Below are 26,738 nucleotides of genomic sequence, written 5' to 3'. Positions count from 1 at the left end.
CCCTGACAACTCATGAAAATAATAAACTTGCTTGTTGGGGCTCCTGGGTGGCTCAGTTTATTAAGCATCTGACTCTTGATTTCGGCTCAGGTCATAATCTCACAGCTATGAGATCAAGCCCCTCATTGGGCTCCACACTGGGTGTGGAGCCTGCTTAAGATTCTCTCTCTCTCTCTGAAATAAACACTTAAAAATAAGTAAACCTCCTTGTTATTAAATTAGTTTGAGTTCATTTTACTATTACTAAACAGCCAAAAGTTCTCTGAACAATAGTACATCTTACTAAATCTACAAAAAAAAAATCATGTTTACTGCCATTGTTTTTATTCTCATCTGCTTCATCCTTGAGAGCAAATTATTTTATTGTTATGTTGCATATTGCTTTATATAGATTCTAAGTCTTTGGGTTACCTTGCACTAACCTCTTTTGCATGCTTATATGCCTGGGCCCTTAGAACATGTTTCTTTGTTCTGCATGTCTTGCTTGAATTTTTCATTAACTGGCTATTGGAACCGCTTTTCTCTTTGGTAAGACTAGGCATTCTAAGGACATTCTTCTAAGCCAACACCTCACATAGCCTAACTGTTCATATGAACTTGATAATAAATACTATCTTTCCCACAAGCCTAACATACCTTTCTCTGATAACAGAAGTGGATGTGTTTCTTTTCTTTTTGAAAACCCCTAATATTACAAGTTTATCTATAAAGTTGCTGCTTGTTTGGCTAATGCCTCCAATCCTAACTTATTTAGAGGCAGAAATAACTGGAACCAGGTCTGATTACAAGCTTTAGCTACTATGACTCTTCTTGGTACTCTGTTATTCTCATGGCCCTGTTATCTACAATCTTATAATGAAGAGTTTTATAAAAGAGAAAATATTTCAAACACATTAAGTGATTGATATAATTTTCTTCAAGGGAAGAAGGCATCTCCTTAGGTTGTCAGTCACATCAAGGGGAAAATGAAAACAAAAAGGGAAAGATTTAATGAGCCCCTCTAATAGTTTAAGCATTTGAAACTGCAGCATGTAAACTGACTTTAGATTCCAGAAAGCTCATTTAAAGAAACACAGTACACCCTGGAAAATGCAATATGCAAAGCTGTTTAACATCAACAAATTTTTTTTTTTTTAACGTTTATTTATTTTTGAGACAGAGAGAGACAGAGCATGAATGGGGGAGGGTCAGAGAGAGGGAGACACAGAATCTGAAACAGGCTCCAGGCTCTGAGCTGTCAGCACAGAGCCCGACGCGGGGATTGAACTCACAGACCGTGAGATCATGACCTGAGTCAAAGTCGGACGCTTAACCAACTGAGCCACCCAGGCGCCCCTGACATCGACAAATTTAAGAGTCCAAACTAAAAATAAAGTATAAAAAGATGCAAATATTTCTGTCAAAGTTTAATATTATATTTTGATTGAACTGAAGAATGTTCATAAGCTCTATGTTAGTACACTTAGCTTTAAGCTTATACATTTTAAACAAGAGAGGCGAGGTGATGTACATTTTTTATTCTGCATAGTTAATGTACAAAATATTCCCACTTCCCTTGAAAAACACTATAGTATCTAAAACAAACTTTGATGAACACTGAATGTTAAAACATTTTATGACCCTATATAAATTGAATAGAAGTGAACACAAATACATACTCTTTAATTTTTCAAAATGCTAAGAATATATCACAGCACTGATAATATGAAAAAAAAATATTTGGATTCATTTTTAAATTCAAAATTCTTCTGGATGTTCTTCACTGAGGGGCCTTAGAGGTGAAAAGGTAATCAAGTTACCACCAAAGGAAATGTGTCTGCCATGATCTGGATGTCTCCTCTCCACCTGAGTGAATGTATTACCACAGTTTAGGCCTGGCTGGAGAATAAATTCAGAGAAGTCACTACATCACGTCTTTCACCAATTAAGTCTTCAACAATGCAATTTAATAGGTTAATTAATAACATAAATAACACGTTTTGTATATAATAATACAATTATTACTAGCACAATGAATTTGCTACTTTCCAGTAGATCTAATTTCATTATATACTTTTTTAATTGAAAAGGTATATCAGGTATATATGCCTTAAAGGTGACTAGTAATATGTAAATGTACTTCAGCAGTATATGTAGGATGAATAAAATTAAGGCCATATCTTAAGCCACTTACACAGATTCCACAAGTCCTAATCCATATAACTATACTTAATAGGCTTTTTACTAATGTGATCCTGCTAGAATCTGTTTCTTTTGTTCCCCCTTGAGCCCTATTTCAGGTTCAAGTGATGCTACAGACTAATAATCTGGGTCTAAAATAGATAGGTGGACCTATAAAAATATAAAATAAAAAAAGTCTAAGTTCTAATATTTACGAAAGTGGAAAAGAATTCACAGGGAGACTAAATTCTAAAGTACTAAGATTTGGGGCGCCTGGGTGGCTCAGTCGGTTAAGCACCCGACTTTGGCTCAGGTCATGATCTCGCGGTCTGTGAGTTCGAGCCCCGCGTGGGGTCTGTGTTGACAGCTCAGAGCCTGGAGCCTGTTTCAGATTCTGTGTCTCCCTCTTTCTCTCTCCTCCCCTGCTCATGCTCTGTCTCTCTCTTCTCAAAAATAAACAAACGTTAAAAAAAATAAAAAATAAATAAAGTACTAAGATTTATCAACAAGATAAGATAGAAGATAGATAACTGTGAAGCACTTTTAATCATAGTATTAGTACAAAATGAAATATTATGATACATTAATTTCCAGATTTAATTATAATATCATATATGTCAGAACCAAGCATTCGGAGTTCATATCTGGGAACAGGATTATATCAGATTTGTATAAATTGGCCTTATGCTGAAATCCCTGACTCTAAGATCAAGAAAGCACCGAGTATGGGCCATAATGATACACTTCATTCTGCTGAGACGCAAGGCGGCACAGAAGCCTGAACATAAAGAGGGCATCTTTGAAAATAATGAAGGCCAACATATACAGAAGTCCTTAAGGAATCAGGGGCTTAAGGAAGCCAAGTATTTGCCAGGCTTCATGAGGTTAACAAAATTATTGTTCTTTTATCCTACATTTGCCTTAATGAATTTTTTATATTCTGAGATCAAAGATTAGCAAACCAAGACCATTTCCTGACCTATTTTAGCAGCTGGCCCTGGAAAATTTCAAGGTAAGGCTATAAACCAGGGTTGTCAACCTGGCTACACATTAGAATCACCTGATAATGGTCCTACTCCAGACTGTTGGAATAAAAATATCTGGGGGTAGGGCTGAAAACCAGTGCCATAAACACTTAGTAAGCAAGAAAGCACTCTTTCATTCATGCCAGTGACAGCATCATGAACATGAATCAGACAGCTCTGCCTAAAGAGGAATTTACAGTTCATAAGGGAAATAGATTCCCAAAATTATAATCCATTTCAGGAATATAATATATTCATATTACACTATTAATAAGAGATTAAATGTGTGCATTGTACACCTGTATCTATATATATAAATCAACAGGGGAGAGATGAGAGCTTTTCTAGGAAGGCTTCACAGAAGGGTCAAGGTTTAAACTAGATACAGAGGCAAGAGGTCAGCAAAAGTAAAGGCTGGGGAGCCTCTAAACAGAATACGACATAAATATAGTAATCTAAAAGAATTAAAATGAAAATAACCAATGATAACTGAAGGTAGGATAGACATTATCTTCCTAACTGTACATTTCTAAAGGCAGAAACCTTGCCTTATTTTTTCTTGCATCACTTAGAAACACCCAGCATAAGCCAAGCTACATATTAGATATATAAGTATTAAGCCAGTTTGTCATAACAAATTTGAAACATAAATGTTTTGGGAAATAAATCTTCAGAATTTAGTATTAGAATATGCTATATTTTAAAGTATATAAACATGGATAACAAATGGATTTCACAGTACATGCAACAAAAACATGGAAATTTTAAACCAACTTTGCACATATACTGAAAAGTGAGTAGTACCATTTTATAAAACAAATCTAGAATATAAAGGAATTTTTCAAATTAAGTTGGAAAACTTACCGAATCAAGAAGATGGCATTCAGTAGTGAGACTTTTAGTATCAAACAGTACTGAAAAACAAAAAATAATTTTTAACTTTTAAAGAATATCCTCACAGTCAAGGGTTAGAAATGGACAACACCTGAAAAAGACAAAAAGTTCCATATATGAAATGCTATAACATAGGTTATATGTTATAAAACATACAACATATAACATAAAAACATAGGTCATCTTATGCTGTGGCATTTTTTTTTCCTTAATGTTTATTTAATTTTGAGAGAGAGAGACAGAACTTGAGCAGGGGAATGGCAGAGAGAAAGGGAGACACAGAATCTGAAGCAGGCTCTAGGCTCTAAGCGGTCAGCACAGAGACCAACGCAGGCTCGAACCCACGAACCATGAGATCGTGACCTGAGCTGAAGTCCGATGCTTAACCAACTGAGCCACCCAGGTGCCCCAGTGCTATGGCATTTTTAAAAATGTACTTGAATTTTTTAGTAAAATTCTTATCCTTAAATTCAGTATAAAGAGTCTTCTACAAACAAATCTCACATTTGTGATATTAAAGGTACCACTGGGCGTCCAGGTTGGTGAATATCTGGAGATTCGGGGAGAGTGGTGCATTTGGAGGGTATAGAAGCTTTGTACCCTTTCCCCATACCTTGCCCTATGCATCTCTTTCACATGGCTATTCCTGAGTTACATCCTTTTATAATAAACAGGTAATAAACCAAAGTTTAGGGGATTAAAAAAAACAAGGTACCTGAAAGATGCTAGCTGGAGTACATTAAATGTCTGGCCAAGGTTATGTTTATTTTGCTTTAGGCCCCAGCCAGAAAAACACCATTGAGTAGCAGATGAAAACAGCAGGTGAAACTATCGCACATTATACTATAACAAAAATACAAGAGCCATTTCGTATTGCAGAACAATCATAACAAAGTAGATAGGAAAAAGGCAATATGGAAGAAAAATAGGGCATTCTGAAGAAAGGTTTGAGGATGTGCATTGAAAAGGACATGAAGTAAAAAAAATAATAAACTTCAGGGAATTTCTCTGAGTCTGCACAAACAATGAAGACTGCAAATAGGTCTGATGCAAAATGCTACTTAGTTCCAACATGGATTAGTTTTTAATAGGTCTACTTCAAAAGGTTTGAGGTATAGAGTGGGATTCTACAACACATACTAATTCTCATAAGGTATTTACTATGAATGTCCAGTTTTTCAACACTTATTCTTAGAAACTGGTACCCTGAAGTATTTATGATAATCTGTGTATTAGTCCAAATTCATTTATTTAACAAAGTGTCATCTAAATATATTTAAAAGACCTCACCTGACTGAGAAATTTTAGTTTCCTCTTCCTGTAAGATATTATTTTGTGATGCTGTATTTTTTTCAGGGCTGCTCATTAAAACATCCTGTGCTGTAACTGAAGAATTTAGTTCCATTCCTTCCACATCATCTGAAATTTCTTCCTTTTTGTTATCATTAATATCATCTCTCACTTCACCAGCAGGTAGAGGCAAACTCATTCTTTCACTGGGTAAACGATCCATCTCAAAGCTTATCTTGTTTGTATCCTGGAAGTAAAAAAATACTTTTACATTTAATTACCAAAAATTGGAACAAATAGAAAAAGTTTTGTTGCTATTCAAAATAAAAACAGAAGAATGACATTTGGAACATAGGCTAAAGAACATTGTAAATCCCACTATGTTGCTTCTTGAACAATTAGTTCAAAGAATATTATAGCAACAGTATGATTGAAGGAAACTTTCTCAGCAAGTGTCTATGATACTCCAATTTAGTGACTGGCAAACATTTTTTGTGCAGGGCCAGATGATAAGTATGTTAGGCTTTGTGAACCACAGAATCTCTGCCACAACTACTCAAGTCTACCGCTGTACTGTGAAAGTAGCCAGATATAATATGTAAATGTGGTTGGGTTATAATAAAACTTTATTTACAATAATAATTTTGATGGCAGTTAAAGAACACAAAATGGCACTATAGTTTCAAACAAGCCAAAGGTCTTTAAAACAAGAATTATCATTTTATGTGACTGATTTAGATTTAGATTTCCAGAATGGAAATTCTGGGAGTGGTTTACGGAGTTACTATACATAATGACATAAACTGCTATCTACTACACTGAATCGAACTTACATAATTTACTTCGATTAAATCTTGTAATCCAGGACACGGAGTATCTTCTATGCTGTTCCAAAAAAAAGAAAAAAGCAGCACTGTAATCAGACAATTAAACACACTGCTATCTTTTTACTTGTGTTTTGATATTGTCCCTCATGAGTCAAAGATGGATCCGGTCCAAGATCAGACCTGGTCCAAATAGGCTAGTTGTGGACCACAGCTACAAGCAGGATGGCCACAAAAACCAGAAAGCTCACAGCCGGTTACCATGCTGTTCAGTCCACCAGCAATCTTTTGAACCTCAGTCAAATCCAGAGCTACACACATATTAGAGAAAGGTTAGAATAAAGCCAACTCCTGGGAGTGTGGAAGCAACAACTCAGTTACCTATAGCTGGAGTTGGCTACATTCACTTGTTCGCTACAGCATAATATATTCCAATCTCAAAGTTCATAACTTGTATTCATTAGAAATATCTGTCTCAACCTCTTGCAAGTCATTTTTTAAAAAAAATATCCTATTTTTCCGGTTTTCAACTTCATGGTGCCTTCACCTCACAAAGTTGTTTATGTGTAAGTTGCTCTTTCAGGATTATTTTTGGGAATTAAGTAAAAGATTTTTTAAAGAGTACTTGTATTATCACTTAAATACAATTATGGACCTTCTCAGCACAAGATAATAAACTAGAGATATATAAAGCAAAGTAACTTGCATTTAAGAAATGACAATAAATTGGTATTTTATAACCCAGATTTCTAGAATATTTAGTTCCCACAAAGGTTAAATAAATATACCTTGGTTTATACTAAAAATTAGAAATCTTAAAATATGTTCCATGAAATATTTAAGAGCAAAAACTTTCATTTGTTTCCTCTACTTCAATTCGTAGGTGTTCTTTATTTTACTTTTTTGACAGCCTTCTCTGCTGTGATGGCTAAGTATTCAATGCTATCCCATCTCCAGATTAATAATAAATCCAATAGTCCTCTCTTGGCTCCAGATGATAATTTTATTTCCTACTTACCTTAAAGTATCTTTTTTTCCTATCAAATTTCTGGTATCTTTATGTTCCACCAACAAGGACTATATAGATAATTTTGATGCATTTGTAGCAGAAAGAATACAGGGAGCATCCAATTTTACCAATTATAAGCTGAATTTGGGTAAGTTACTAACTTTTCAAGTTACTAACTTGAAAAATGGAGATCTAATACCTCACAGGGTTGTTTTGAGAATTAAATGAGATAATACATGTTAATAACCTAGAACCATGTCTAGCCCATAATTCTTCAGTACACATTAGCTCTCCCTTATTTATGCTCTGTTATCTGTCAAGATAGCAATCTCAAGGTACTTTCTATAGAAAGTACAAAAGTGCCTACCTTTCAAGGACCCTGTAGGGAGGCATCAAACACTGCTGTTTTGTAAATGATGAAAATGAAGCTAAGTGAGTTAACTTATCCCAAAGTTTCACAGCTAGTTTGTATGCCACAGAGCTGGTTTTGAGCTCAGATTTATCAAGCACCAAAGCCACAATGTGTTTAACACCAAAGGACACTGTATTGTTTCCTTTCTTCTTAGTTCTGCAGAATTTATTCTGCCCATCTAAATATAACCAATTACCGATCAGAAATTGTAAGCCTTAGTTCCCTCATTTAGGAAACAGAAGTATTTTCTATATGTCACAGGGTCATTGTGAAATCTAATAAAAAATACAGGTCTTGCATATTTTACCAGGTTAACAATCTGAAATGATATTTAATGTCAGCATCTGTTATAGTCTAGATAATAACTAACATGAAGGAATACCTGTTTTTAGGAATAGTTGAAAGCAAAGTCTCCTTATCAACATGTCCACATGTGGTACTTGAAGGATCAGGATTCTGTGGTGACACAGTTTGTCTCAGAACGCCCATCTTAGACCTGTTCTCAGACACAGCTTTGCTGACAGACTTAGGTGTCCTAAGTCTTTGAGAAAGACGTTCAGAAGAGATAGAAAGTCCTAGAAGATGAAAGAAATCATCTCAATACCAAAAAGTTCCTTCATTCACTTTTCATTACAACAAGGAAGACAGTGCAAGTTCTTCCTATTACCCTACCAACTAGCCTCCTTCTCCAGTAAAATGTCTGTTAAAGACAAATGCCTGGGACTTTCAGGTAAAGATAGTACTGAACACACACATTAGATTCTGTTTCTTCTTGACATCCCACTACTTGACGCAGTAACAGAGATCATCTTAAAAGGCAGAATGTCACAAGGACAAAGAATCTTTTTTTTTTTTTTTTTAAACTCAGTGGCTTTTTAAACCTGAAATACAATTTTCCAGGACAAAGGGAACTAAAAGAGAGACAACAATAGTCGGAAAAATTCAGAAGCTGTAATGTAGATGAGTGAGTAGGATATTACTTACTAGACCCAAGAAAATAAATCCTAAGTCACAGTCAGGAAAGAGGAGAATCAACCCAATTTATACCATAACACCCCTCAAAACAACTGGTGGCCTCAAGTATCTCTGAAAGCAGAGATGAAAATGGAGCTAAAAACAGGAAAAACAAAGTCAGTTTAAAGAACAAGTGGAATCCTTTCCTTATTCTGCACAGGTAGTCAACGTGCTCCTTGCCACCACCCAAACCAGAAAAAGAGAGGGTTATTTCCTGAAAAAGGTGGAACAGAAGGTCTCTGAGTTAGGGGATACCAGGTAAGGTTGAGATGGGGACTATGTGGAAAAAGGGGATCTGGTGAGTATTTACAAACTATTGAGACATTCAGTTTTTTCCTCCCACCTGGCCCCTGAAAGGCTGGTAGCCAGAATTCTATCTTCTAGGCAGCAGACTGAAAGAGTCTTCTCTGGGGAATCTGACTAGCACATGAGAACAGACTTCAATATAGTGATGTGTAGGGTCCCAGTGTTATGGTACAGCTAAATCACATGACAGTAAAGACCACATCACCCAAGTGCTGCTGTGCAGAGACCCACTCTTAACCACAAGCAGGCAGTCAATGATCGCCAGACACCCAAGGAAAGCCTCTAATATGAGAGATGGAAACCAAAACCAAACAATGGGCAACTGGGTGGCTCAGTTGGTTAAGCACCCGACTTTGGTTCAGGTCATGATCTTGTAGCTGGTAGGTTCCAGCCCCACATCGGGCTCTGTGCTGACAGCTCAGAGTCTGGAGCCTGCTTCAGATTCTGTGTCTCCCTCTCTTTCTGCCCCTCCCCTGCTCACACTGTTTCTCTCTTTCTCTCTAAAAAATAAATCATAAAAAAAAAAAAACAAAAAAAAAAACCAAAACCAAAAACAAAAGAAAACACCCCAAACAGACAAAAGTATCTTGGAACAAATACTGACTCTACAGGGGAATGAAAACATAAAAGCTATCATTAACATCCTCAGAAAGGTAAGACAATACACTCACCAAACCAGTACAGAATGTTATAAAATGGAACATTCCGAGAATGAGAAAGAGCTCTTGGGAATTTAAACCATGAGAGGAAAACAAGACAAAACAAAGCATACCACCATGAGAGCCAATACAAAAGTTGAGGAAATCCAGGAAGTAGAAAATGGCAAGTACAGGAAAAAATATAAAAATAGCCTATTTCCCAGGAAAAAAATAAAATAGGTATTTCTGAAAGAAAGATCCAAGATAACCAAGGAGAGTAAATCATAGCAACAATTCAAGAAAAAAAAAATCTATATCTTGTTCAGAGAGAGGGCTTCAAACAACTCAAGATTCCAAGACTCCTGTAAGAACTAAAAGTGGCTGTCCCTAGGGAGAAACAAATGGGATGAGAGGGGCTTTTGGGGGGACTTCTGTAACAGGCCTCATATGAACTAAGTGCTCTGTAAATAAAACTCAATTTTAACAAGATAGTGTTGGGCCATGAACCTTAATCTCCCCAGTCAGAAGTGCCACACTGGGTCCATGAAAGAACAGACAGTGATGAGTTCATAGTAATGGAAACTAGTAGGATCCTCAGGAAGTTAGTGGCAAGGAGCCACGTTACTAGCAGGAGGCAATTCCTGGGTGGAAGTGAAGCTGCTTAGAGTAAAGCAAACAAGCCAGACCACACCAGGTATGATACCTAAATTGACAGGAAGATTATAATATACTTGAGGTGATAAATTTACATTTTAATGTAAATATCAGATAACAGCTCAAGCTTATTTTCAGAAAACTTCCCAGTAGACACAGTTAAATAGGGAAAAAAACATCCCTTCAGCTGATTAGTACTTGAAGAGGATTTGGACCCTTTCTCCCTGAAAACAAACATCTATGGGCACCTGGGTGGCTCAGTCAGTTAAGCATCCAACTCTTGATTTCAGCTCAAGTCATGATCTCAGGGTTGTGAAACTGAGCCTCATGTAGAGCTCTGCACTGACAGTGAGGGGCTGGCTTGGGATTCTCTCTCTCTGTCTCTCTCTGCCCTTCCCCTGCTCTCTCTCTCTCTCTCTCTTTCAAAATAAACAAACATTAAAACAAACATCTAGCACTTAAAGCACTGATACAAGTTTCTACTGAGATTTACAGATTACTTTAGCTATGACCTCTCGTTACATGATGTATATATAAATAATTCCAATCTAGATATATAAATTCAATCTAATAAAGATAGCCTATGGGGCGATTGGGTGGCTCAATTGGTTGAGCAACCGACTCTTGATTTAGGCTCAGGTCATGATCTCACAGCTAGTGAGTTTGAGCCCTGCATCTGGCTCCGTGCTAACAGCGCAGAGCCTGCTTGGGATTCTCTCTCATTCTCTCTCTCCCTCCTGTGCTCACACATTCTGTCTCTCTCTCTCAAAATAAAGAAACTTACAGAAGACCATGGGGGAGGGGAAGGAAAAAAAAAAAGTTAGAGAGGGAGAGAGCCAAACCATAAGAGACTCTTAAAAAGTGAGAATAAACTGAGGGTTGGTGGGGAGTGGGAGGGGGGGTGGGTGGTGATGGGCATTGAGGAAGGCACCTGTTGGGATGAGTACTGGGTGTTGTATGGAAACCAATTTGACAATAAATTTCATATTAAAAAAAAAGTTTAAAGATAGCCTATGAAAAATAGCTATTGGGGGTGCCTGGGTGGTTCAGTCCATTGAGTGACTGACTTTGGCTCAGGTCATGATCTCACAGTTCATGAGTTCAAGCCACACTGTCAGTGTGGAGCCTGCCTGGGATTCTCTCTCTCTCCCCCTCTTTCTGCCCCTCCCCCACTCACATGAGCATGCTCTCTCTCTCTAATAAATAAAAACTTAAAAAAAAAAGCTATTAAAAATTGTAAAAGAAAATCATAAGATCAGAGTTAGAAATCAGTTAGAAAATCATAAGAATGGTTTCCTAAAGTATTAAAAGCTGGTTTCACTGGAATGCTTTTAAATTAGGAAATTAGTACATTTATTGTATTTCATAAAATCTGAGCAAAAGTTTTAATACAAATGAAAATTAAACCAAACCCACTTTCCAATGAAGCACACACAGTTGTGCTTCATTTTAAAGCACAACTAAAGAAGTATGATGATTTTAATGCCTAAGTTGCTTTGCATCTTAAATTCTAATCCAACTAACCTGAAGAAAATCACCTAACTTCTCATGTTTTTATCATGTCCCTTACCGCTTGGGATCTTGTGACCTACTCCACAGGATTGTGGGGTTAAGTGGTAATAACTGATGTGAAATCACTTAGGAAACACAAAATCCATTTTAGAAGATTGGTCACACTTAAAGTAATCTAATCATACACATCACAATGTGCCTTGCATGGGTTTGTGAGAGCATAGTCTATCTTCCAGGCCCACAGAGAGTTTATAGGCCTTCATGTGAAAACTACTTTATACCTCTTATACAAGCTCCCATCTAACCCAAATATTTCTCTCAAGGAGTCTTAGCAAAAAATCTAACCTGAGAATGATTTAACGGGACTTTCAATTCTGAAAAATCCAGCATCAAACACTATTGTATCAACTTCCTTTGGCATTACAGAGGCCGCTGCCTCCACAAGTTCTTCCTTCTTCATTCTCTCTCTCATTGCATTTTTTATGGCAGCTAGGCGATTTCTAGCTGCAATTCTTCCATCATCCTCTTTGGACTTACTTGGTACACCTGAGACAACTTTTTTCTGCAAAGAGAAATTATGACATTTATTAAAGCTACTCATTATCATCTTACAAGAAAAACAAAGCACATTTGGGGTGCCTGGGTGGCTCAGTCGGTTGAGCGTCAGACTCTTGATTTTGGCTCTGGTGCCAGGGGTCAAAAGGTAAAGGACAAAGTCCCTGCTCTCGAGGAGTTCACAGCTTAAGGGAAGGGCTCGATGTGGACATTAAAAAGAATAAATGTCATGATACAGACAAAATCAGACAACTGTAAGAGAATACCAGGCTATCACCTAAATCAATCGTAAGAGTCATCCAGAAAGGTTATAGGAAGTAGCACTGAGCTGGAATCACAGTTAGCCAGGCTACAAGACCAGGAGAAGAAAGGGCTGGAACGTGCAAAAAATAGCATGTTTGCAAAGCCAGAAGTGAAGGAAAGCATAGCAGAGCTGGGAGGTAACAACAGATAGATTTTAAAATCCCTTGCATGTAACCATTTTAAAGAGCCACATTTATACAGAGGACAAAGAAATAGAGTTTATCGATGACTTTTAATCAGGAGATTAACATTATCGGCTTTGTGTTTCGAAAGGTCATTCTGTCTATAGCCTGGAGAATGGAGAACTGACTGGAGGTTACAAGTCAGTTAGGAAGGAGACTATTGCACTGATACTGGGTAAAGATGATAGTAATTAGATTAAGGAGGAGGAATGGAAAAGCCATGAATGGCTTCAAGAGATATGTTAAGGGGGAGAACTGAGAGGACTTAGCAATCTATTGGATGTGTGAAGGGTAGAGATGGTGAAATAGAGAAAGGACTAAAGAAGACACCTCAGACACCTAGTGGGAATATCATTCTCTGAGACAGAAATATCAATGTGTGTGCAGATGACTTCAGTTTGGGATTTTTTTTTTTTTAATCGTTTTAATGTTTATTTTTGAGAGAGAGAGACACACACAGAGTGCAAATGGGGGAGGGGCAGAGAGAGAGGCACAGAATCTGAAGCAGGCTGCAGGCTCTGAGCTGTCAGCCCCGATATGGGGCTCAAACCCATGAACTGTGAGATCATGACCTGAGCTGAAGTTGGACGCTTAAGTGACTGAATCACCCAGGTGCCCCGAGGCATACTGATTTTAAGTTTTATGGAGTCAGGATATATAGAGGTAGAGCTTAGCAGTACATGTGGTTTGAAATACAGATTTGGGACTCATCACAGGATGGGGAAGATTGCACAGAAAAAATGTGGAAGGAAAGAAGAGAGTTGAGGTAGGAATAAGAGTATCACAAACATTTAAGGGATAAATGGAAAAACAAACATACAAACATCACTGAAAATGGGCACAGAGACAGGAGGAAAAATTAGAATATAATTTCAAGAAAGAGGGAATCAACTGTATTTAATCCTGCAGAAGGATTAGATTTTGTAATTAAGTAAATGTCTAATAACTCAGCAACTAGAGAATCAATACCCCTGGTGATAACTGTTCTAGAGCCATCAAGAAGGGTGAAGTTGACTTGCAGTGAGTTGGGAGAGATAAGTGAGGACCAAAGCAGTAACCGCAGAGTACAGACAACTTTTCCAGGAAACTTGTCTGTGATTCGGAGATGGGAACATCACAGGTTTAAGGGTTTTTTTAATGTAAGCAAAGCTAAGACCCTCAAACATGTCTAAAAGCTGATGGAAAAGAGAGAGGAAGAGAGGGAAAAAAGGCTAATTGATGGAATGACAGATCGATGAATAAGTAAGAGGGAAGAGTATCAAAGTGTAGGTATTAATTTTACTTTATTTGTTTGATAATCTTAATAGTAGCCTGTAAAATAGAGTAAGAGGAGAGAGACACCTGGTGATAAGGGACAGAATTACAAGGCTCTGATATAACGCTATCTGCAGCACTGATGATGTTCATGTTTCCAGGACTGAGTACTCAATAAGAAATACCCATGGTAGCTTCAAGTTGTCCCAGCATTCTTCACTGTTTAGCAGATTTGAAATTCATTCAATTAATTTAGTCACTGTCCTCAGCGTCCTTGTCATGAGACTTCATTAGTCAAATAATTTGGTAATAAATTCTTTTAAATTCTTATTTATTTTTGAGAGAGAGACAGAGAGAGCATGTACACGTGTGCGAATACGAGCAGGGGAGGGGCAGAGAGAAAGGGAGAGAGGGTCCCAAGCAGGTTCCACACTCAGCTCGCAGTCTGACGGGACTTGATCTCATGACCATGAGATCATGACCTGAGCTGAAATCAAGGGTTGGACACTTAATAGACTAAGCCATCCAAGTACCCCTGTAATAGGTTCTTTTAATACTCTACTATCTTAAGTCCCTAAGATAGGATTTAAAACAGACATTTTATTTGGGTTACATAAGAATAAAGTACTAAACTAGAAACCTAATTCTATAACCAAAGGTATTCTTCTAAAATATAAAGAGGGGTGCCTGGGTAGCTCAGTTGGTTAAGCACATCTGACTCTTGATTTCGGCTCAGGTCGAATCTCAGATCTCATGGTGGTGAGATCGAGCCCCTCGTTGGGCTCTGCACTGGGCATACAGCCAGCTTGGAATTCTCTCTCTCCCTCTCTCTCCCTGCCCCTCCCCCGCTTGTGCACATGTGCATGCGCACACTCTCTCTCAAAAAAAATACAACTAAAAAAAAAAATAAAATATAAAGAAACACTGGCAATGCTCTAAGGTGGTTTGAGAAGTACCCATTTGACCAGAAACTCTGAGTTCAAAACATTACTAGAAAAAAAAAGTACTACAAATAGAGAAGAATGGAATCTTTCATGTTAACAAAGCAAATTTTAGAGAAAATAGGAAAATTTACAAGATAAAGCATAGGGAAGAAGACAGATGTTCTAAAGAGCCATTGTCCCTCTTTCCTATTTAAAAACTATTTCATTTTGAAATAGAGCACACAATTGGGGCACCTGGGTGGCTCAGTCGGTTAAGCAGCCGACTTCGGCTCAGGTCATGATCTCGCGGTCCGTGAGTTTGAGCCCCGCGTCGGGCTCTGTGCTGACAGCTCGGAGCCTGGAGCCTGTTTCAGATTCTGTGTCTCCCTCTCTCTCTGACCCTCCCCCATTCATGCTCTGTCTCTGTCTCAAAAATAAATAAACGTTTAAAAAAATTAAAAAAAAAAACACCAAGAAATAGAGCACACAAAAGAATATATAAAAACAAAGAGGTGGCATAGCCTACTGATTAAGAACATGGATTCTGGAAAGAGAAGCATGGCCGTGAAACATAGCTCCGCATTTGGCAAGTGATTTAATCTTTCTGGACGTGAGGTTTCTCAACTGTAGCTTGGGGAGAACAGAGCCTACTTCACAGGACTGTTGTCATGATTAAATGAGCTTATACACATAAAATACATAGAACAATACTTGGCACACACTAAGCATTATATCAATTATGTAGTACTCCTGTTATTATTAGAACAAAATGGATGTTTTACAACAAAATGTACAGTCTGAAGTGTAAAACAAACATGCAGGGGTGCCTGAATGGCTCATTCAGTTGAGTGGCCAACTCTTGATTTCAGCTCAGGTCATGATCTCACAGTATGTGGGTTTGAGCCCCGCATCTGGCTCTGTGCTGACAGTAAGGACCTTGCCTGGGATTCTCTCTCCTTCTCTCTCTGCCCCTTCCCCAATCATGCTGTCTTGCTCTCTCTAAATAACGAATAAACTTTAAAAATATATTTAAAACAAACAAACATGGGGGCGCCTGGGTGGCACAGTCGGTTAAGCGTCCGACTTCAGCCAGGTCACGATCTCGCGGTGCGTGAGTTCGAGCCCCGCGTCAGGCTCTGGGCTGATGGCTCAGAGCCTGGAGCCTGTTTCTGATTCTGTGTCTCCCTCTCTCTCTGCCCCTCCCCCGTTCATGCTCTGTCTCTCTCTGTCCCAAAAATAAATAAAAACGTTGAAAAAAAAAATTTAAAACAAACATGCATATACCCACTATTTGGTAACTTAGAAGCCCTTTGCATGTCCCCATTCAATTATAGCCCCTACCTCCTGCCCTCCAGAAAGAATTTAGTATTTAGCTGAATTTAAGATCTGGGTGATTTAGAATTTAGCTGAATTTCATTGCTTCTTCAAAGGCAATCCAGACGTTGTATGTAATATATGGAACTTTACTGGTAAAAAGATGAAAAATCTGAAGCTAAATGTTTTTAAAGCTGAAAAATAAAAATTCATTAAAGTAGAAGAATCTATGTTAGAAATTTGGATATAAAACCCACACACTTACCCGAAAGACTTTTTTGTTTGTATTATTATTGTTCTGCCATCCAGATTCCTCAAGTTTAGTCAAATTGTTGAATTTTTGGTTTACATCTTCTATCTGTTAGTAAATAAAGCACATGTTTATCAGATTAATCCTAACTTTATTAAAATGAAAAACCAGTGAACTGAAGCTTCAAAAAAATTGAGAATGGTGAGTTGGACTGATGGCATATAAAATTAGACGAAGCCATCCTCAATTTAGTATTCAAATTAAGAATTCTTATGGTAAAATTGTTATTTGTGCTTTGACAAACTTCCAAAATCTACAGAAAAGATGTCAAAAATGAAGAATCCTCCTAATTTATTTTTGACCATTAAAATGTAGGAGGGATATCCTAGATGTTTGTTTCCTAAACTATACAATGTGAACACGATATGTCTTTTTCTTTCTTTTTTTTTTTTTAAACACAATGTCTTTTGCAAATACTTTCAGTCTGTGGCTTGCCTTCTCATTCTCTTGACAGAATCTTATTTTAAAAGATACATGTAATATACCTACTAGCAGGATAAGAATGTATGATCCTTATCCTTCTGGTATGGTCCTCATCTAAACTAGTTATCTAAAGTGGCGCCTTCTGTGCACCACTTTAGGGAAGATCAGAACAAGCCTTCCTGCATTCCGGTCAAGGCTTACGTTCTTACATTAACCTCCATGGGGCCTAGAAAATGTAGCCCCAAGAGAGGTCATTGTATAGGTGTGGACAAGATGCAGGGCCAAAGATGGAGTCAGTGTTGTCAGTGTATGATTTCCATCTTTCTGGTACTTCCAGTCTCCTCCAAAGAGGAAACCATTGTTAATAATTTAGTAAACATGCTTCAAACCCCCTATTATGCATTTATACACATGCATACTCTCAATTTCTCTCTCCTGAAAAAATGTAAATGTCAAAAAGATTCAGGATTACACTATGACCAACTGATGTTCAATGATGTGTCAATGTAATCCAATGAGGAAAGGATAGTCTTTTCAACAACAGTACTGGGGAAATTGGATATACACACAAAAAAAGATGAATTTAAACTCTTACCTATATCATACACAAAAATGAACTCCAAATGAATCATATACCTAACTGTAGAGCTAGAACTACACTTTTAGAAAAAAACATAAGAAAATCTTTGTGAGCTGACATTTGGCAAAAAAAGAGTTCTTAGACATGGTGTCAAAGATCACAACATAGAAGAAAAAAGTTGATAAGTTGAATATCATCAAAATTAAAAACATTTACACTTCAAAAGACACCATTAAGAAAATTAAGACAAGCTACAAAGTGGGGGAAAATATTTGCAAATAATATTTCTGATAAAAGACTTGTCTTCAGAATATACAAAGAACAGTTAGAACTCAATAACAAAAAGACAAACCCAATTTAAAATGGCCAAAAGATTTGAATAGAAATTTCACCAAAGAAGACATTTAAATGGCTAACAAACACATGAAAAGATAATTATCATAATTCATTAGGGAAATGCAAATCAAAACTACAACAAATACTTCATACCCACTAGGATGGTTCCACTAGACAGACAGTAACAAGTACTAGTCAGGATGTGGAGACATAGGAAAACTCATACATTGTTGGCAGGAAAGTAAAATATTACAATCACTTTGGCAAACAGTATGGCAGTTTCTTAAAAGTCAAACGTAAATTTACTATATGTCCTAGCAATATCTAGATATTTACCTCAAGAGAAATGAAAGCTTATGTCCACACTAAGATTTGTATGTGAATATTCAAAGAAGATATTCATAATCACCAAAGTAGAAACAATCCAAGTGTCCTTCAACTGGTTAATAGAGAATGGTGTATTTACCCAAAGAGCTACTACTCAGCAATGAAAAGGAACGAAGTACAGATACATCGCACAACATGGAAGAACCTCAAAAACATCATGCTAAGTGAAAGAAGCCACATATGAAAGACTACATATGGTATTATTTTACCTAATATGAAGTGTCCAGAAAAGGCAAATCTATGGAGTAAGTTGCTTGGGGCTGGGAGTGGGAATGGGGATTCACTTGCATACAGGAAAGAAAGGTCTTTTAATGCTGAAAATATTCTACACTTGGATTGTGGTGACGGTTGCACAACTCTGCAAATTTACTGAAAATCATTGAACTGTGCATTCAGAACTGGTAAGTTTTATGATATTAAACTTCAGAAAAGCTCTTAAAGGAAAAAAAAAAAAAAAGGTCCCAGAAGGCAACTTGAAGAGGCTCCCAATGGCCAAAGCTGGGAAATGAGTATCAACAGATACTAAATATAAACAATATAAGCACATCAAATACCTTCAAATCTATCAATTATTAACATTAAAAAACAAAATTAATTGGTTACTATTGAATGATGCTAGTGAAACAACTCATTATCAAAACTGGAAAATATGTAAAAACTGGTCATAAAGCAATACTTAACATCACCATGACTACCTCAACACTATTCACGTCAGGGCCATACAGCAATGGACATTATCTTTCCTTCACTTTTTCTCTACTCTGAATACTGTTTTTGCTTTTCATTTGCTTGGTTTTTATTTATCTATCATCAATTCACCTCTAAATTTTATAAAAAAACTCCTCTAAATACAATTTAAAAAGCAAACAGGGGCGCCTGTGTGGCTCGGTCAGTTGAGCATCCGACTCTGGATTTCAGCTCAGGTCATGATCCCAGGGTCACGTGATGGAGCCCCGCTCGGCCTGGAGCCTGCTTGGGATTCTCTCAATTTCTCCCTCTGCCCCTCTCCTACTTGTCTTTTTTCACTCTCTCTAAAAATAAAAAATAAGTGAAAAAGCTAGCAAACAAATCAGGTATTATATATTTAGCTCAGTCTCACACAGACCAGGTCCTCCTGCTCTAATCTCAACCACTGCTTCGTAAACTACACACCTCACCACAACTCAGCCCCAATTCCCTTACCCTTTTCTGACACTCAGTCCCACCTCCTCCCATTTCTTGGTTTACTCCATCATTTTTGTGAGGTACATTCTCACTTGGTTTTCTAAGAAAGAGAACATGGGAGGTAAAATTTGAGACTGTGTCTAAAAAGTGCCTTTTCACCCTCCCATATGATTGGTTGAGTACAAAACTCCAAGTTGGAACTTATTTTCTCTCGGAAGTTTGAGGGCATTGTTTTCCCAGCTTTCAGTGTTGCTGTTGAGAAATCCAAGGCTATTCTGATTCTTGATCCTTTGTATAAGACTTGTTTTCTCTCTCTGGAAGTTTCTAGATTTTTCTCTTTATCCCTAAAGTTGTACAATCATATTTAATAATGTGCATTGGTGTGGGCTTACTCTGATTCACAATGCTAGACACTCAATGGCTCCCTTCGATCTGGAATTCAGGTCCTCCAGTTTGGGAAAAAAATTTCAACTATTTCATTGGTTGTTTCCTCTCCATTATTTTTTCTGTTCTCTTTTTCTGGAATTCCTATTATTTAGATATTATACTTCCTAGACCAGTCCACTTAATCTTCTTATCTACTTCTTACCTTATTCAATCTCTGCTACTTTACATCTCTCTTTGCTCTATTTTATGGGCGATCTTAACTTCATATTCCATCTTTCTACTGAATCTTACATTTCTGCTCTCACAGTTTTTAACTTCAAAGAATAATTTTTGTTGTTCTCTGAATGTTTTTTTAATAGCTGTTCTTAATAGACAGATGAAACATCTGTTCCCTTTGAGAATATTAACACTTGCATGTAAAAGTTCTTTTCTGGGGTGCCTGGGTGGCTCAGTCAGGTAAGCGGCCGACTTCGGCTCAAGTCATGATCTCAAGGTTTGTGAGTTCAAGGCCCGCATTGGGCTCTGTGCTGACAGCTAAGAGCCTGGAGTCTGCTTCAGATTCTGTGTCTCCCTCTCTCTCTGCCCTTCCCCTGCTTGTGCCCAGTCTTTCTGTCTCTCTCAAAACAAATAAACATTAAAAAAAAAAAAAGTTATTTTCTCCTTGTATTATCTTCATTTCCTTCATCCAAAAAGTTTTCTTCCTGGGAAGAAACTTGCTTTTGACATTTTTTTTTTTCTTTTTTTCAGATTCAAGGCTGTCCTCAAATGTCTAATGACTTTTGGCTACTGGTTCCTGAAATAATATTTTGTATGTACATCTATAAAATAAGTCAAGAAGCTAGAAAGTGTCATCTCCTCTCATGCTTTTCCTGATCTTCCTAGTGATTCCCTCCACTATAGCACTTTGTACATTAGATTAGAATTATATCCTGTGTCTGACTCACTAATAAACTACAAGCTTCTCTGGGAGAGAGAATGTGCCTTATTTTTCAACTTCTGGTATAATGCCTGGCACACAGTTAGAACTCAATAACTGCTAGATGATCTGAATTAGTAAGGACGAGATTTGCTCATTTTTCTAAAGTGCAGAATCATTACAGTCTAAACAACATTCCAAACTATCCAGAAATCATCCTGACAACACAAGGAAGAAGTAGACATCTTTTATAAAATTTAGACAGTACTTTAATTTTTTTTCATGTTTATTTATTTTTGAGAGAGAGGGAGCGCACATGAGTGAACACGAGCGGGGGGAGGGGCAGAGAGAGAGGGAGACACAGAATCCGAAGCAGGCTCCAGGCTCTGAGCTGTTAGCACAGAGCCTGACGCAGGGCTTAAACCCACAAACTGCAAGATCATGACCTGAGCCGAAGTCGGCTGACTCAGTTAACTGACTGAGCCACCTAGGTCCCCCTAGACAGTACTTTACAGTTTATAAAGATGCTGTCTGATATCTCATTTAACATTATTGATACCTAAAAAGCAGTTCCATTACCCCCATTTTATTATTGTTAACCTCTTTTTTTTAGTGTTTATTCACTTTTGAGATACAGAAAGACAGAGCACAAGTGGGGAAGGGCCAGAAAGAGAGGGAGACACAGAATCCGAAGCAGGCTCCAGGCTCCAAGCTGTCAGCACAGAGCCCAATGTGGGGCTTGAACTCACAAACTGTGAGATCATGACCTGAGCTGAAATCAGATGCTTAACCGACTAAGCTACCCAGGCGCCCCAACCTCATTTTTTAATCTCATTTTTTTTAATGTTTATTTTATTTTTGAGAAAGAGAGCACAAGCAAGGGAGGGGCAGAGACAGAGGGGGAGAAAGGATCCTAAGCAGGCTCTGTGCTAACAGCAGAGGAGCCCGATGCGGGGGTTGAACTCATGAACCATGAGATCATGACCTGAGCCAAAATAGGAGGCTCAACTGACTGAGCCACCCAGGTGCCCCAACCTCATTTTCAAAAAGATCAGGCTCAGAGTTAATATAATGAAAATGCTTGACCACGTACCTGAAAACTAACCATATCCCAAAATCCATCCAGATCTGTACAGGTCGTCTCCTTCTCACCTCGTTTGTATTCACAATTGTCCACCAGCCCTTCAAACTGCTTGAACCTTTCCTTCATAAGGAGTCTTGTTTGCCCAACTGCTGTGCGAATAAGATCTTTAGCTAGAGGAAAGATGAGGTTTTTAAAAGTTAAAAGACAAAAAAAAAAAAAACTAGACCCATATTGTCAGCCCACCAAATTGATAAGGCCTCACCATAAATTTCAAAATTTTTAACTTAATGCAAAACAAAAAACAGCACTGCAAAACTCTGTCTTACAAATACTGAGCATTAACTGCCTGCTTCAATTCCTGCTAAAAATCAGCAATATTCATTCTCATACATACCACTGCACAATAAATGGCATTTTACCTCTACTTGTATTTAATAAGAATTCAGCTTCAAACAACTCATCACACAACAGTATCCACGAAGGGCTTCACATTGACAGAACACAAATGACTTTTTTCTAAACAGCTTCCCCAAATAAGTCAAATTAAGGAATTTTTCTGAAAATCTGTTCCATATTGATTTAGGTAGTGATTTCCATATTGATTATTGATTTGGGATTATTTTCATTCAGAAAATATTTTTGTTTAATTAAACAATACCAGTTACAGATGTCACTCATAGTTATATAAAAAATATCTAATAATAAGCAAATGTCTAATTTCCAGGAATAATCAATATTCCAATTCCTTGTATCTCTTAAGTCATGTATCAATTTAGCACAGAGATATTAGCAAATGTATGTTGAGATATAAAAAATTCCTGCTGTTTTGAATAACAATGTAACTATGAAGTTGGACACTAGATCTTTATGTTTCAGATAAATGTATAACTATATTTAAAAACACAAAACTAAAACATAAAAAAAATATAAACGTTCCCTCACCATCATCTGGAATGTCCAATTCAAGCTTCCTGTCCCACTCCAAGCAGTGCGAAGTTAATTTCTCAGTTTCTGACTGAAGAATATTTCTAAAATTATGATATACATTTGTTTTACAAATGTTTCTCATACTAATATCTAAGTATTTGCATTATGACACACATAACATTAGAAAGGTGTAAAAGGCACGATGTTAATTTTTCAGCATTGATGCTGATTTTATGAATTGTGATATATTAAATCCATAAATACAAGTTGATACCCTATGTCCATCTTTCTACACCTAGAACTTATGCAAATGGGTTAGTGCCAAGAGCCCACTTTTCACACTACACTATTATTTCCAACTTCTTCTGTTCTTATTTTTCAGAGACTTCACAGAAATAATCAGATGTTCTTTATCTCTGTTATTAGTTCTCTATTATTGCCCATGGAATGAAGACCAACTCAACTTTCAAGAGTAAGCTGAAGCCAAACACTGTAAGTATGGAATTACAGTTATAAGGCCCTACAGGTTCTCCGTAATTAGTAGGCTTTGCTTGCCACTCCAAAGGCAGTGGTTCTCAACAGGGGTCAATTTTATATCCACCTCCCCCCCCACCCCGCCCTCCCCGGACATATTTGACACTGTCTAGAGGCATTTTTGTCATGAACTGGAGGGGCACTACTGGTCAAGGATGTTACCAAACAATCTGGAATGCAGAAGATGGTCCCCATGAGAATTATCTAGTCTAAAATGTCAATAGTGCCAAGGTTAAGAAACTGGTCTAAGGTGATCGTAATCTGTTTCTTTATAAAAAGCATCCTAGCAGGAGAAACTGAGGATAGTTTTTGTTTCCTAGAAGAAAAATTTAGCTGTTTATATCTAATAGCATGACAGAGAATGACTTAATTTATGAGAAAGGAGACCTGGCTTAGATCTGATGTTATTAAGTTGGGTAAATTGCTCATTGTCTCAATGTCTCACAGTTGAAAACACAACGGATTAGCTAAATCTCTAAAATTCATTACAGTTCTAAAATCTCAAGCTCTAAAAATAATTGAAGTGGCTTTCAAACACATAAAAAGAAACTTGTTAATAATAGAATAAATAAACATTAAAACTGCAGCAAGATAGTATCTTACCTACTTATCTACTTGATTGGCAAAGCTCAAAAAATTGTTAATCTTATGTTGAAAAAGGTATGAGAATGTCCTTGCTGCATTTACTCAAGAAAAACAGCATTGGGGTGCCTGGGTGGCTCAGTCGGTTGGGCGTCCGACTTCAGCTCAGGTCATGATCTTGCAGTTCATGGGTTCGAGCCCCGCATCAGGCTCTGTGCTGACAGCTCAGAGCCTGGAGCCTGCTTTGGATTCTGTGTCTCCCTCTCTCTCTGCCCCTCCCCTGCTCATGCTCTGTCTCTGTCTCAAAAATAAATAAAACATTAAAAAAAAAAAAAAAAAAAGAAAAGAAAAACAGCATGTACATAAGCATGTTGTGCTCATGCCTGCATGTGGATTATAATTTGGAAAATTTGAATACTGACTGGATATTTTATGACATTAAGTAATTATTATTATTACATTAAGCACAATAAATATTACGGTTAATGTTAACATGAGTTTTCAACTTTGAAAAATACCTACAGAAATATTAATGGGTGAGGTGATAGGATTATTTGGGATTTTCTTAAAACATCTTGAGTCAGAAGCATATGTAAATATGAAACAAGATTGACCCTGGGTGATGAGTACAAGGGAGTTCAGTGTACTGTTCCCTGTACTTTCATATGTTTTAAATTTTCCACAATAAAAAGTTTAAAAAAAAAAAAAAGAAGAGCATGTAATTATTTCCTGTGTGATGTGGAATGTTGGGGCCTTTCTCCAAATGCAGTCCACTGATTTGTTTCCAAGGCCTGTTAAGTGACATGGTTGAGTTTCCCCAAAAGGATGTTAATTTTCACTCTTCACAGATGGAAAAACATAATCCTACTTCATGACTTAGTAGGCCCAAGAGCTTCCTACCATCTCCCACTAACCTTCCTTTGTAAAATAAAGGTTAACTCAGTTTCTTTGTTGAGGGTGTAAACAGTATGAGAAAATAGGAATTCCCATAACTTGCTGAAAGGAATGTAAATTGAGGTTGTTATATATTTTCACATGAGAGAACTGGAATGCATACAAGGTTGTTCCTTGCAGCCTTGATTGTATTAGTAATGGACTGACCTCAGTGTAAATAATGAGCAACAGCAATTTACTATTAAGTAAATAGTGGTACATCACATACTGGATACTATATGGTCATTAAACACACACACACACACAAACAACACAAACAACATGAGTAAGCTCTTTAAGTATTAAAATGGAATGTCTCCCACAATGAACATTAAACGAAAGCAGAATAGTAAACTACTGTGTATATTAAAAAGGGGAAAAAATATATATGCTTGTCTACGTATATGTTATCTATCTCTCTGAAAGTTTTCATAAAACATAAGTAACACTGGCCTCCATGGAAGATTAACCATGGGGTTAGGAGACAGTTGAGAAAAGGCTTCTCACTTGTACCTTTTTCTACCTTTTGAAGTAGGAACCACATGAATTAAAGTACCAGCTACTGAAAACATAATTAAAAAATTTTTTTCTTAATGTTTATTTACTTTTGAGAGAAAGACAGAGTGTGAGTGGGGGAAGGACAGAGAGAGAAGGAGAAACAGAATCTGAATCAGGCTCCAGGCTCTGAGCTGTGCCCACAGAGCCTAATGTGGAACTTGAACTCACAGACCATGAGATCTTGACCTGAGCCGAAGTCGGATGCTTAACTGACTGAGCCACCCAGGACGCCCCCATAATTAAAATTTAAAAGATAAATAAAAATCACTAAGAGTTTAATTCATCTATTATATAAAGGTTAAAATAGTTTAATTTGGGTGTTAAATATCTAGACATTAATGCAAACATTTTACACTAGGAACAAAATGGACAAACCTGAAATATGGCACATCATGTTGTGGCTGAGATACCTGATCTTCATTTATTTCAAGTGACGGGACTTCTTTTGTTGGGAGGCCATTTGAATTTTTAGTAGTTTCATCTTTATTTAAGACATGTTCTACAAAGAAAACACCACAGGTAAATTTCAAAGCAGCAGTTTTTCTAAAATGCCATCCCCTACAAAAGACAAAATTTTAGAATCCTTCAATTTTTTCATTGTTGAACTTTAACATTTTATTTCTGCTTCAATGATTTCATTTATCACATCTCCTCTCAAGTGTCTTGACATTTTCATCTCTTCAAATTTGCATTTCCCCCCTTCTCTCAGTCTGCATTCCTCATTCCAATTCTCTGTCTGGATGTCTTTCCCCAGGTTTCCCATCTCTTCTGACTCTGTGTGGCTCTAAACAAATCTCTGATAAATCATAGTCCAGAAGGTAAGTAAAAATTTAATTAAAATACCATACCTTTATTCCAAACTGTGAGAGAACCCAAAGGACACTGCAGTTTATTTGAATCTTGATGTACTATCTTCGCAGAGGAAGTTTTACACTTTTGGGCCAGAATTTCTTTTGTTTGTTCTTGAGTCTTAGCACTAAAAGCAATAGCAAAAATACACTTTATGAAGCATGAACCCTATATACCTAATTGAAGTATTTCAAAATTACATTGCTTTTTAAAAACCTGGGATAAAATAAAAATATTTATTTTTATTTTATTTTAAATATTTATTTTTGAGAGAGCACAGCATGAGCGGGGCAGAGAGAGGGGGACAGAGGATACGAAACAGAGTCTGCAGTGATAGCAGCAAGCCCCATGTGGGCTCGAACTCACTGACCACAAACTCATGACCTGAGTTGAAATCAGATGCTCAACCTACTACTGAGCCACCCAAGTGCCCCGAAATATGTTTATTTTTAAAACAATAGGTCCATTCTGGAGCAGAAAAATTTAAAACACCTATGTA

At 37.1% G+C, this 26,738-nt stretch overlaps 1 protein-coding gene across 3 annotated transcripts in view; it reads right to left on the bottom strand.

Moving 5' to 3' along the window:
- Nucleotides 1-1,502: 1,502 nt before the first annotated feature.
- The window catches only part of DLGAP5 (DLG associated protein 5), a 40,567-nt gene continuing 15,331 nt past the window's right edge, over nucleotides 1,503-26,738 (bottom strand). Inside the window, exons 9-19 of one of the 3 annotated variants that reach the window (XM_047079617.1) lie at nucleotides 26,239-26,366; nucleotides 25,766-25,889; nucleotides 22,799-22,884; nucleotides 21,866-22,026; nucleotides 16,535-16,627; nucleotides 12,084-12,300; nucleotides 7,997-8,189; nucleotides 6,203-6,254; nucleotides 5,370-5,616; nucleotides 4,050-4,099; nucleotides 1,503-1,878 (exon numbers count right to left, since the gene is read on the bottom strand). In XM_047079617.1, the coding sequence (XP_046935573.1) occupies nucleotides 1,738-1,878; nucleotides 4,050-4,099; nucleotides 5,370-5,616; nucleotides 6,203-6,254; nucleotides 7,997-8,189; nucleotides 12,084-12,300; nucleotides 16,535-16,627; nucleotides 21,866-22,026; nucleotides 22,799-22,884; nucleotides 25,766-25,889; nucleotides 26,239-26,366 (1,492 nt within the window). In that variant the 3' untranslated portion in view covers nucleotides 1,503-1,737. The remainder of the gene's footprint in view (nucleotides 1,879-4,049; nucleotides 4,100-5,369; nucleotides 5,617-6,202; nucleotides 6,255-7,996; nucleotides 8,190-12,083; nucleotides 12,301-16,534; nucleotides 16,628-21,865; nucleotides 22,027-22,798; nucleotides 22,885-25,765; nucleotides 25,890-26,238; nucleotides 26,367-26,738) is intronic. The other 2 variants (XM_047079618.1, XM_047079619.1) reach the window with 2 other exon arrangements.

The sequence above is a fragment of the Lynx rufus genome, unplaced genomic scaffold (assembly GCF_022079265.1).
Source record: "Lynx rufus isolate CCGP_SWC_20201006 ecotype Redwood Valley unplaced genomic scaffold, mLynRuf1.p SCAF_17, whole genome shotgun sequence".
In the NCBI taxonomy this organism is placed as follows: Eukaryota; Metazoa; Chordata; class Mammalia; order Carnivora; family Felidae; genus Lynx; species Lynx rufus.
This window is presented reverse-complemented; position numbering and strand designations above follow the sequence as displayed.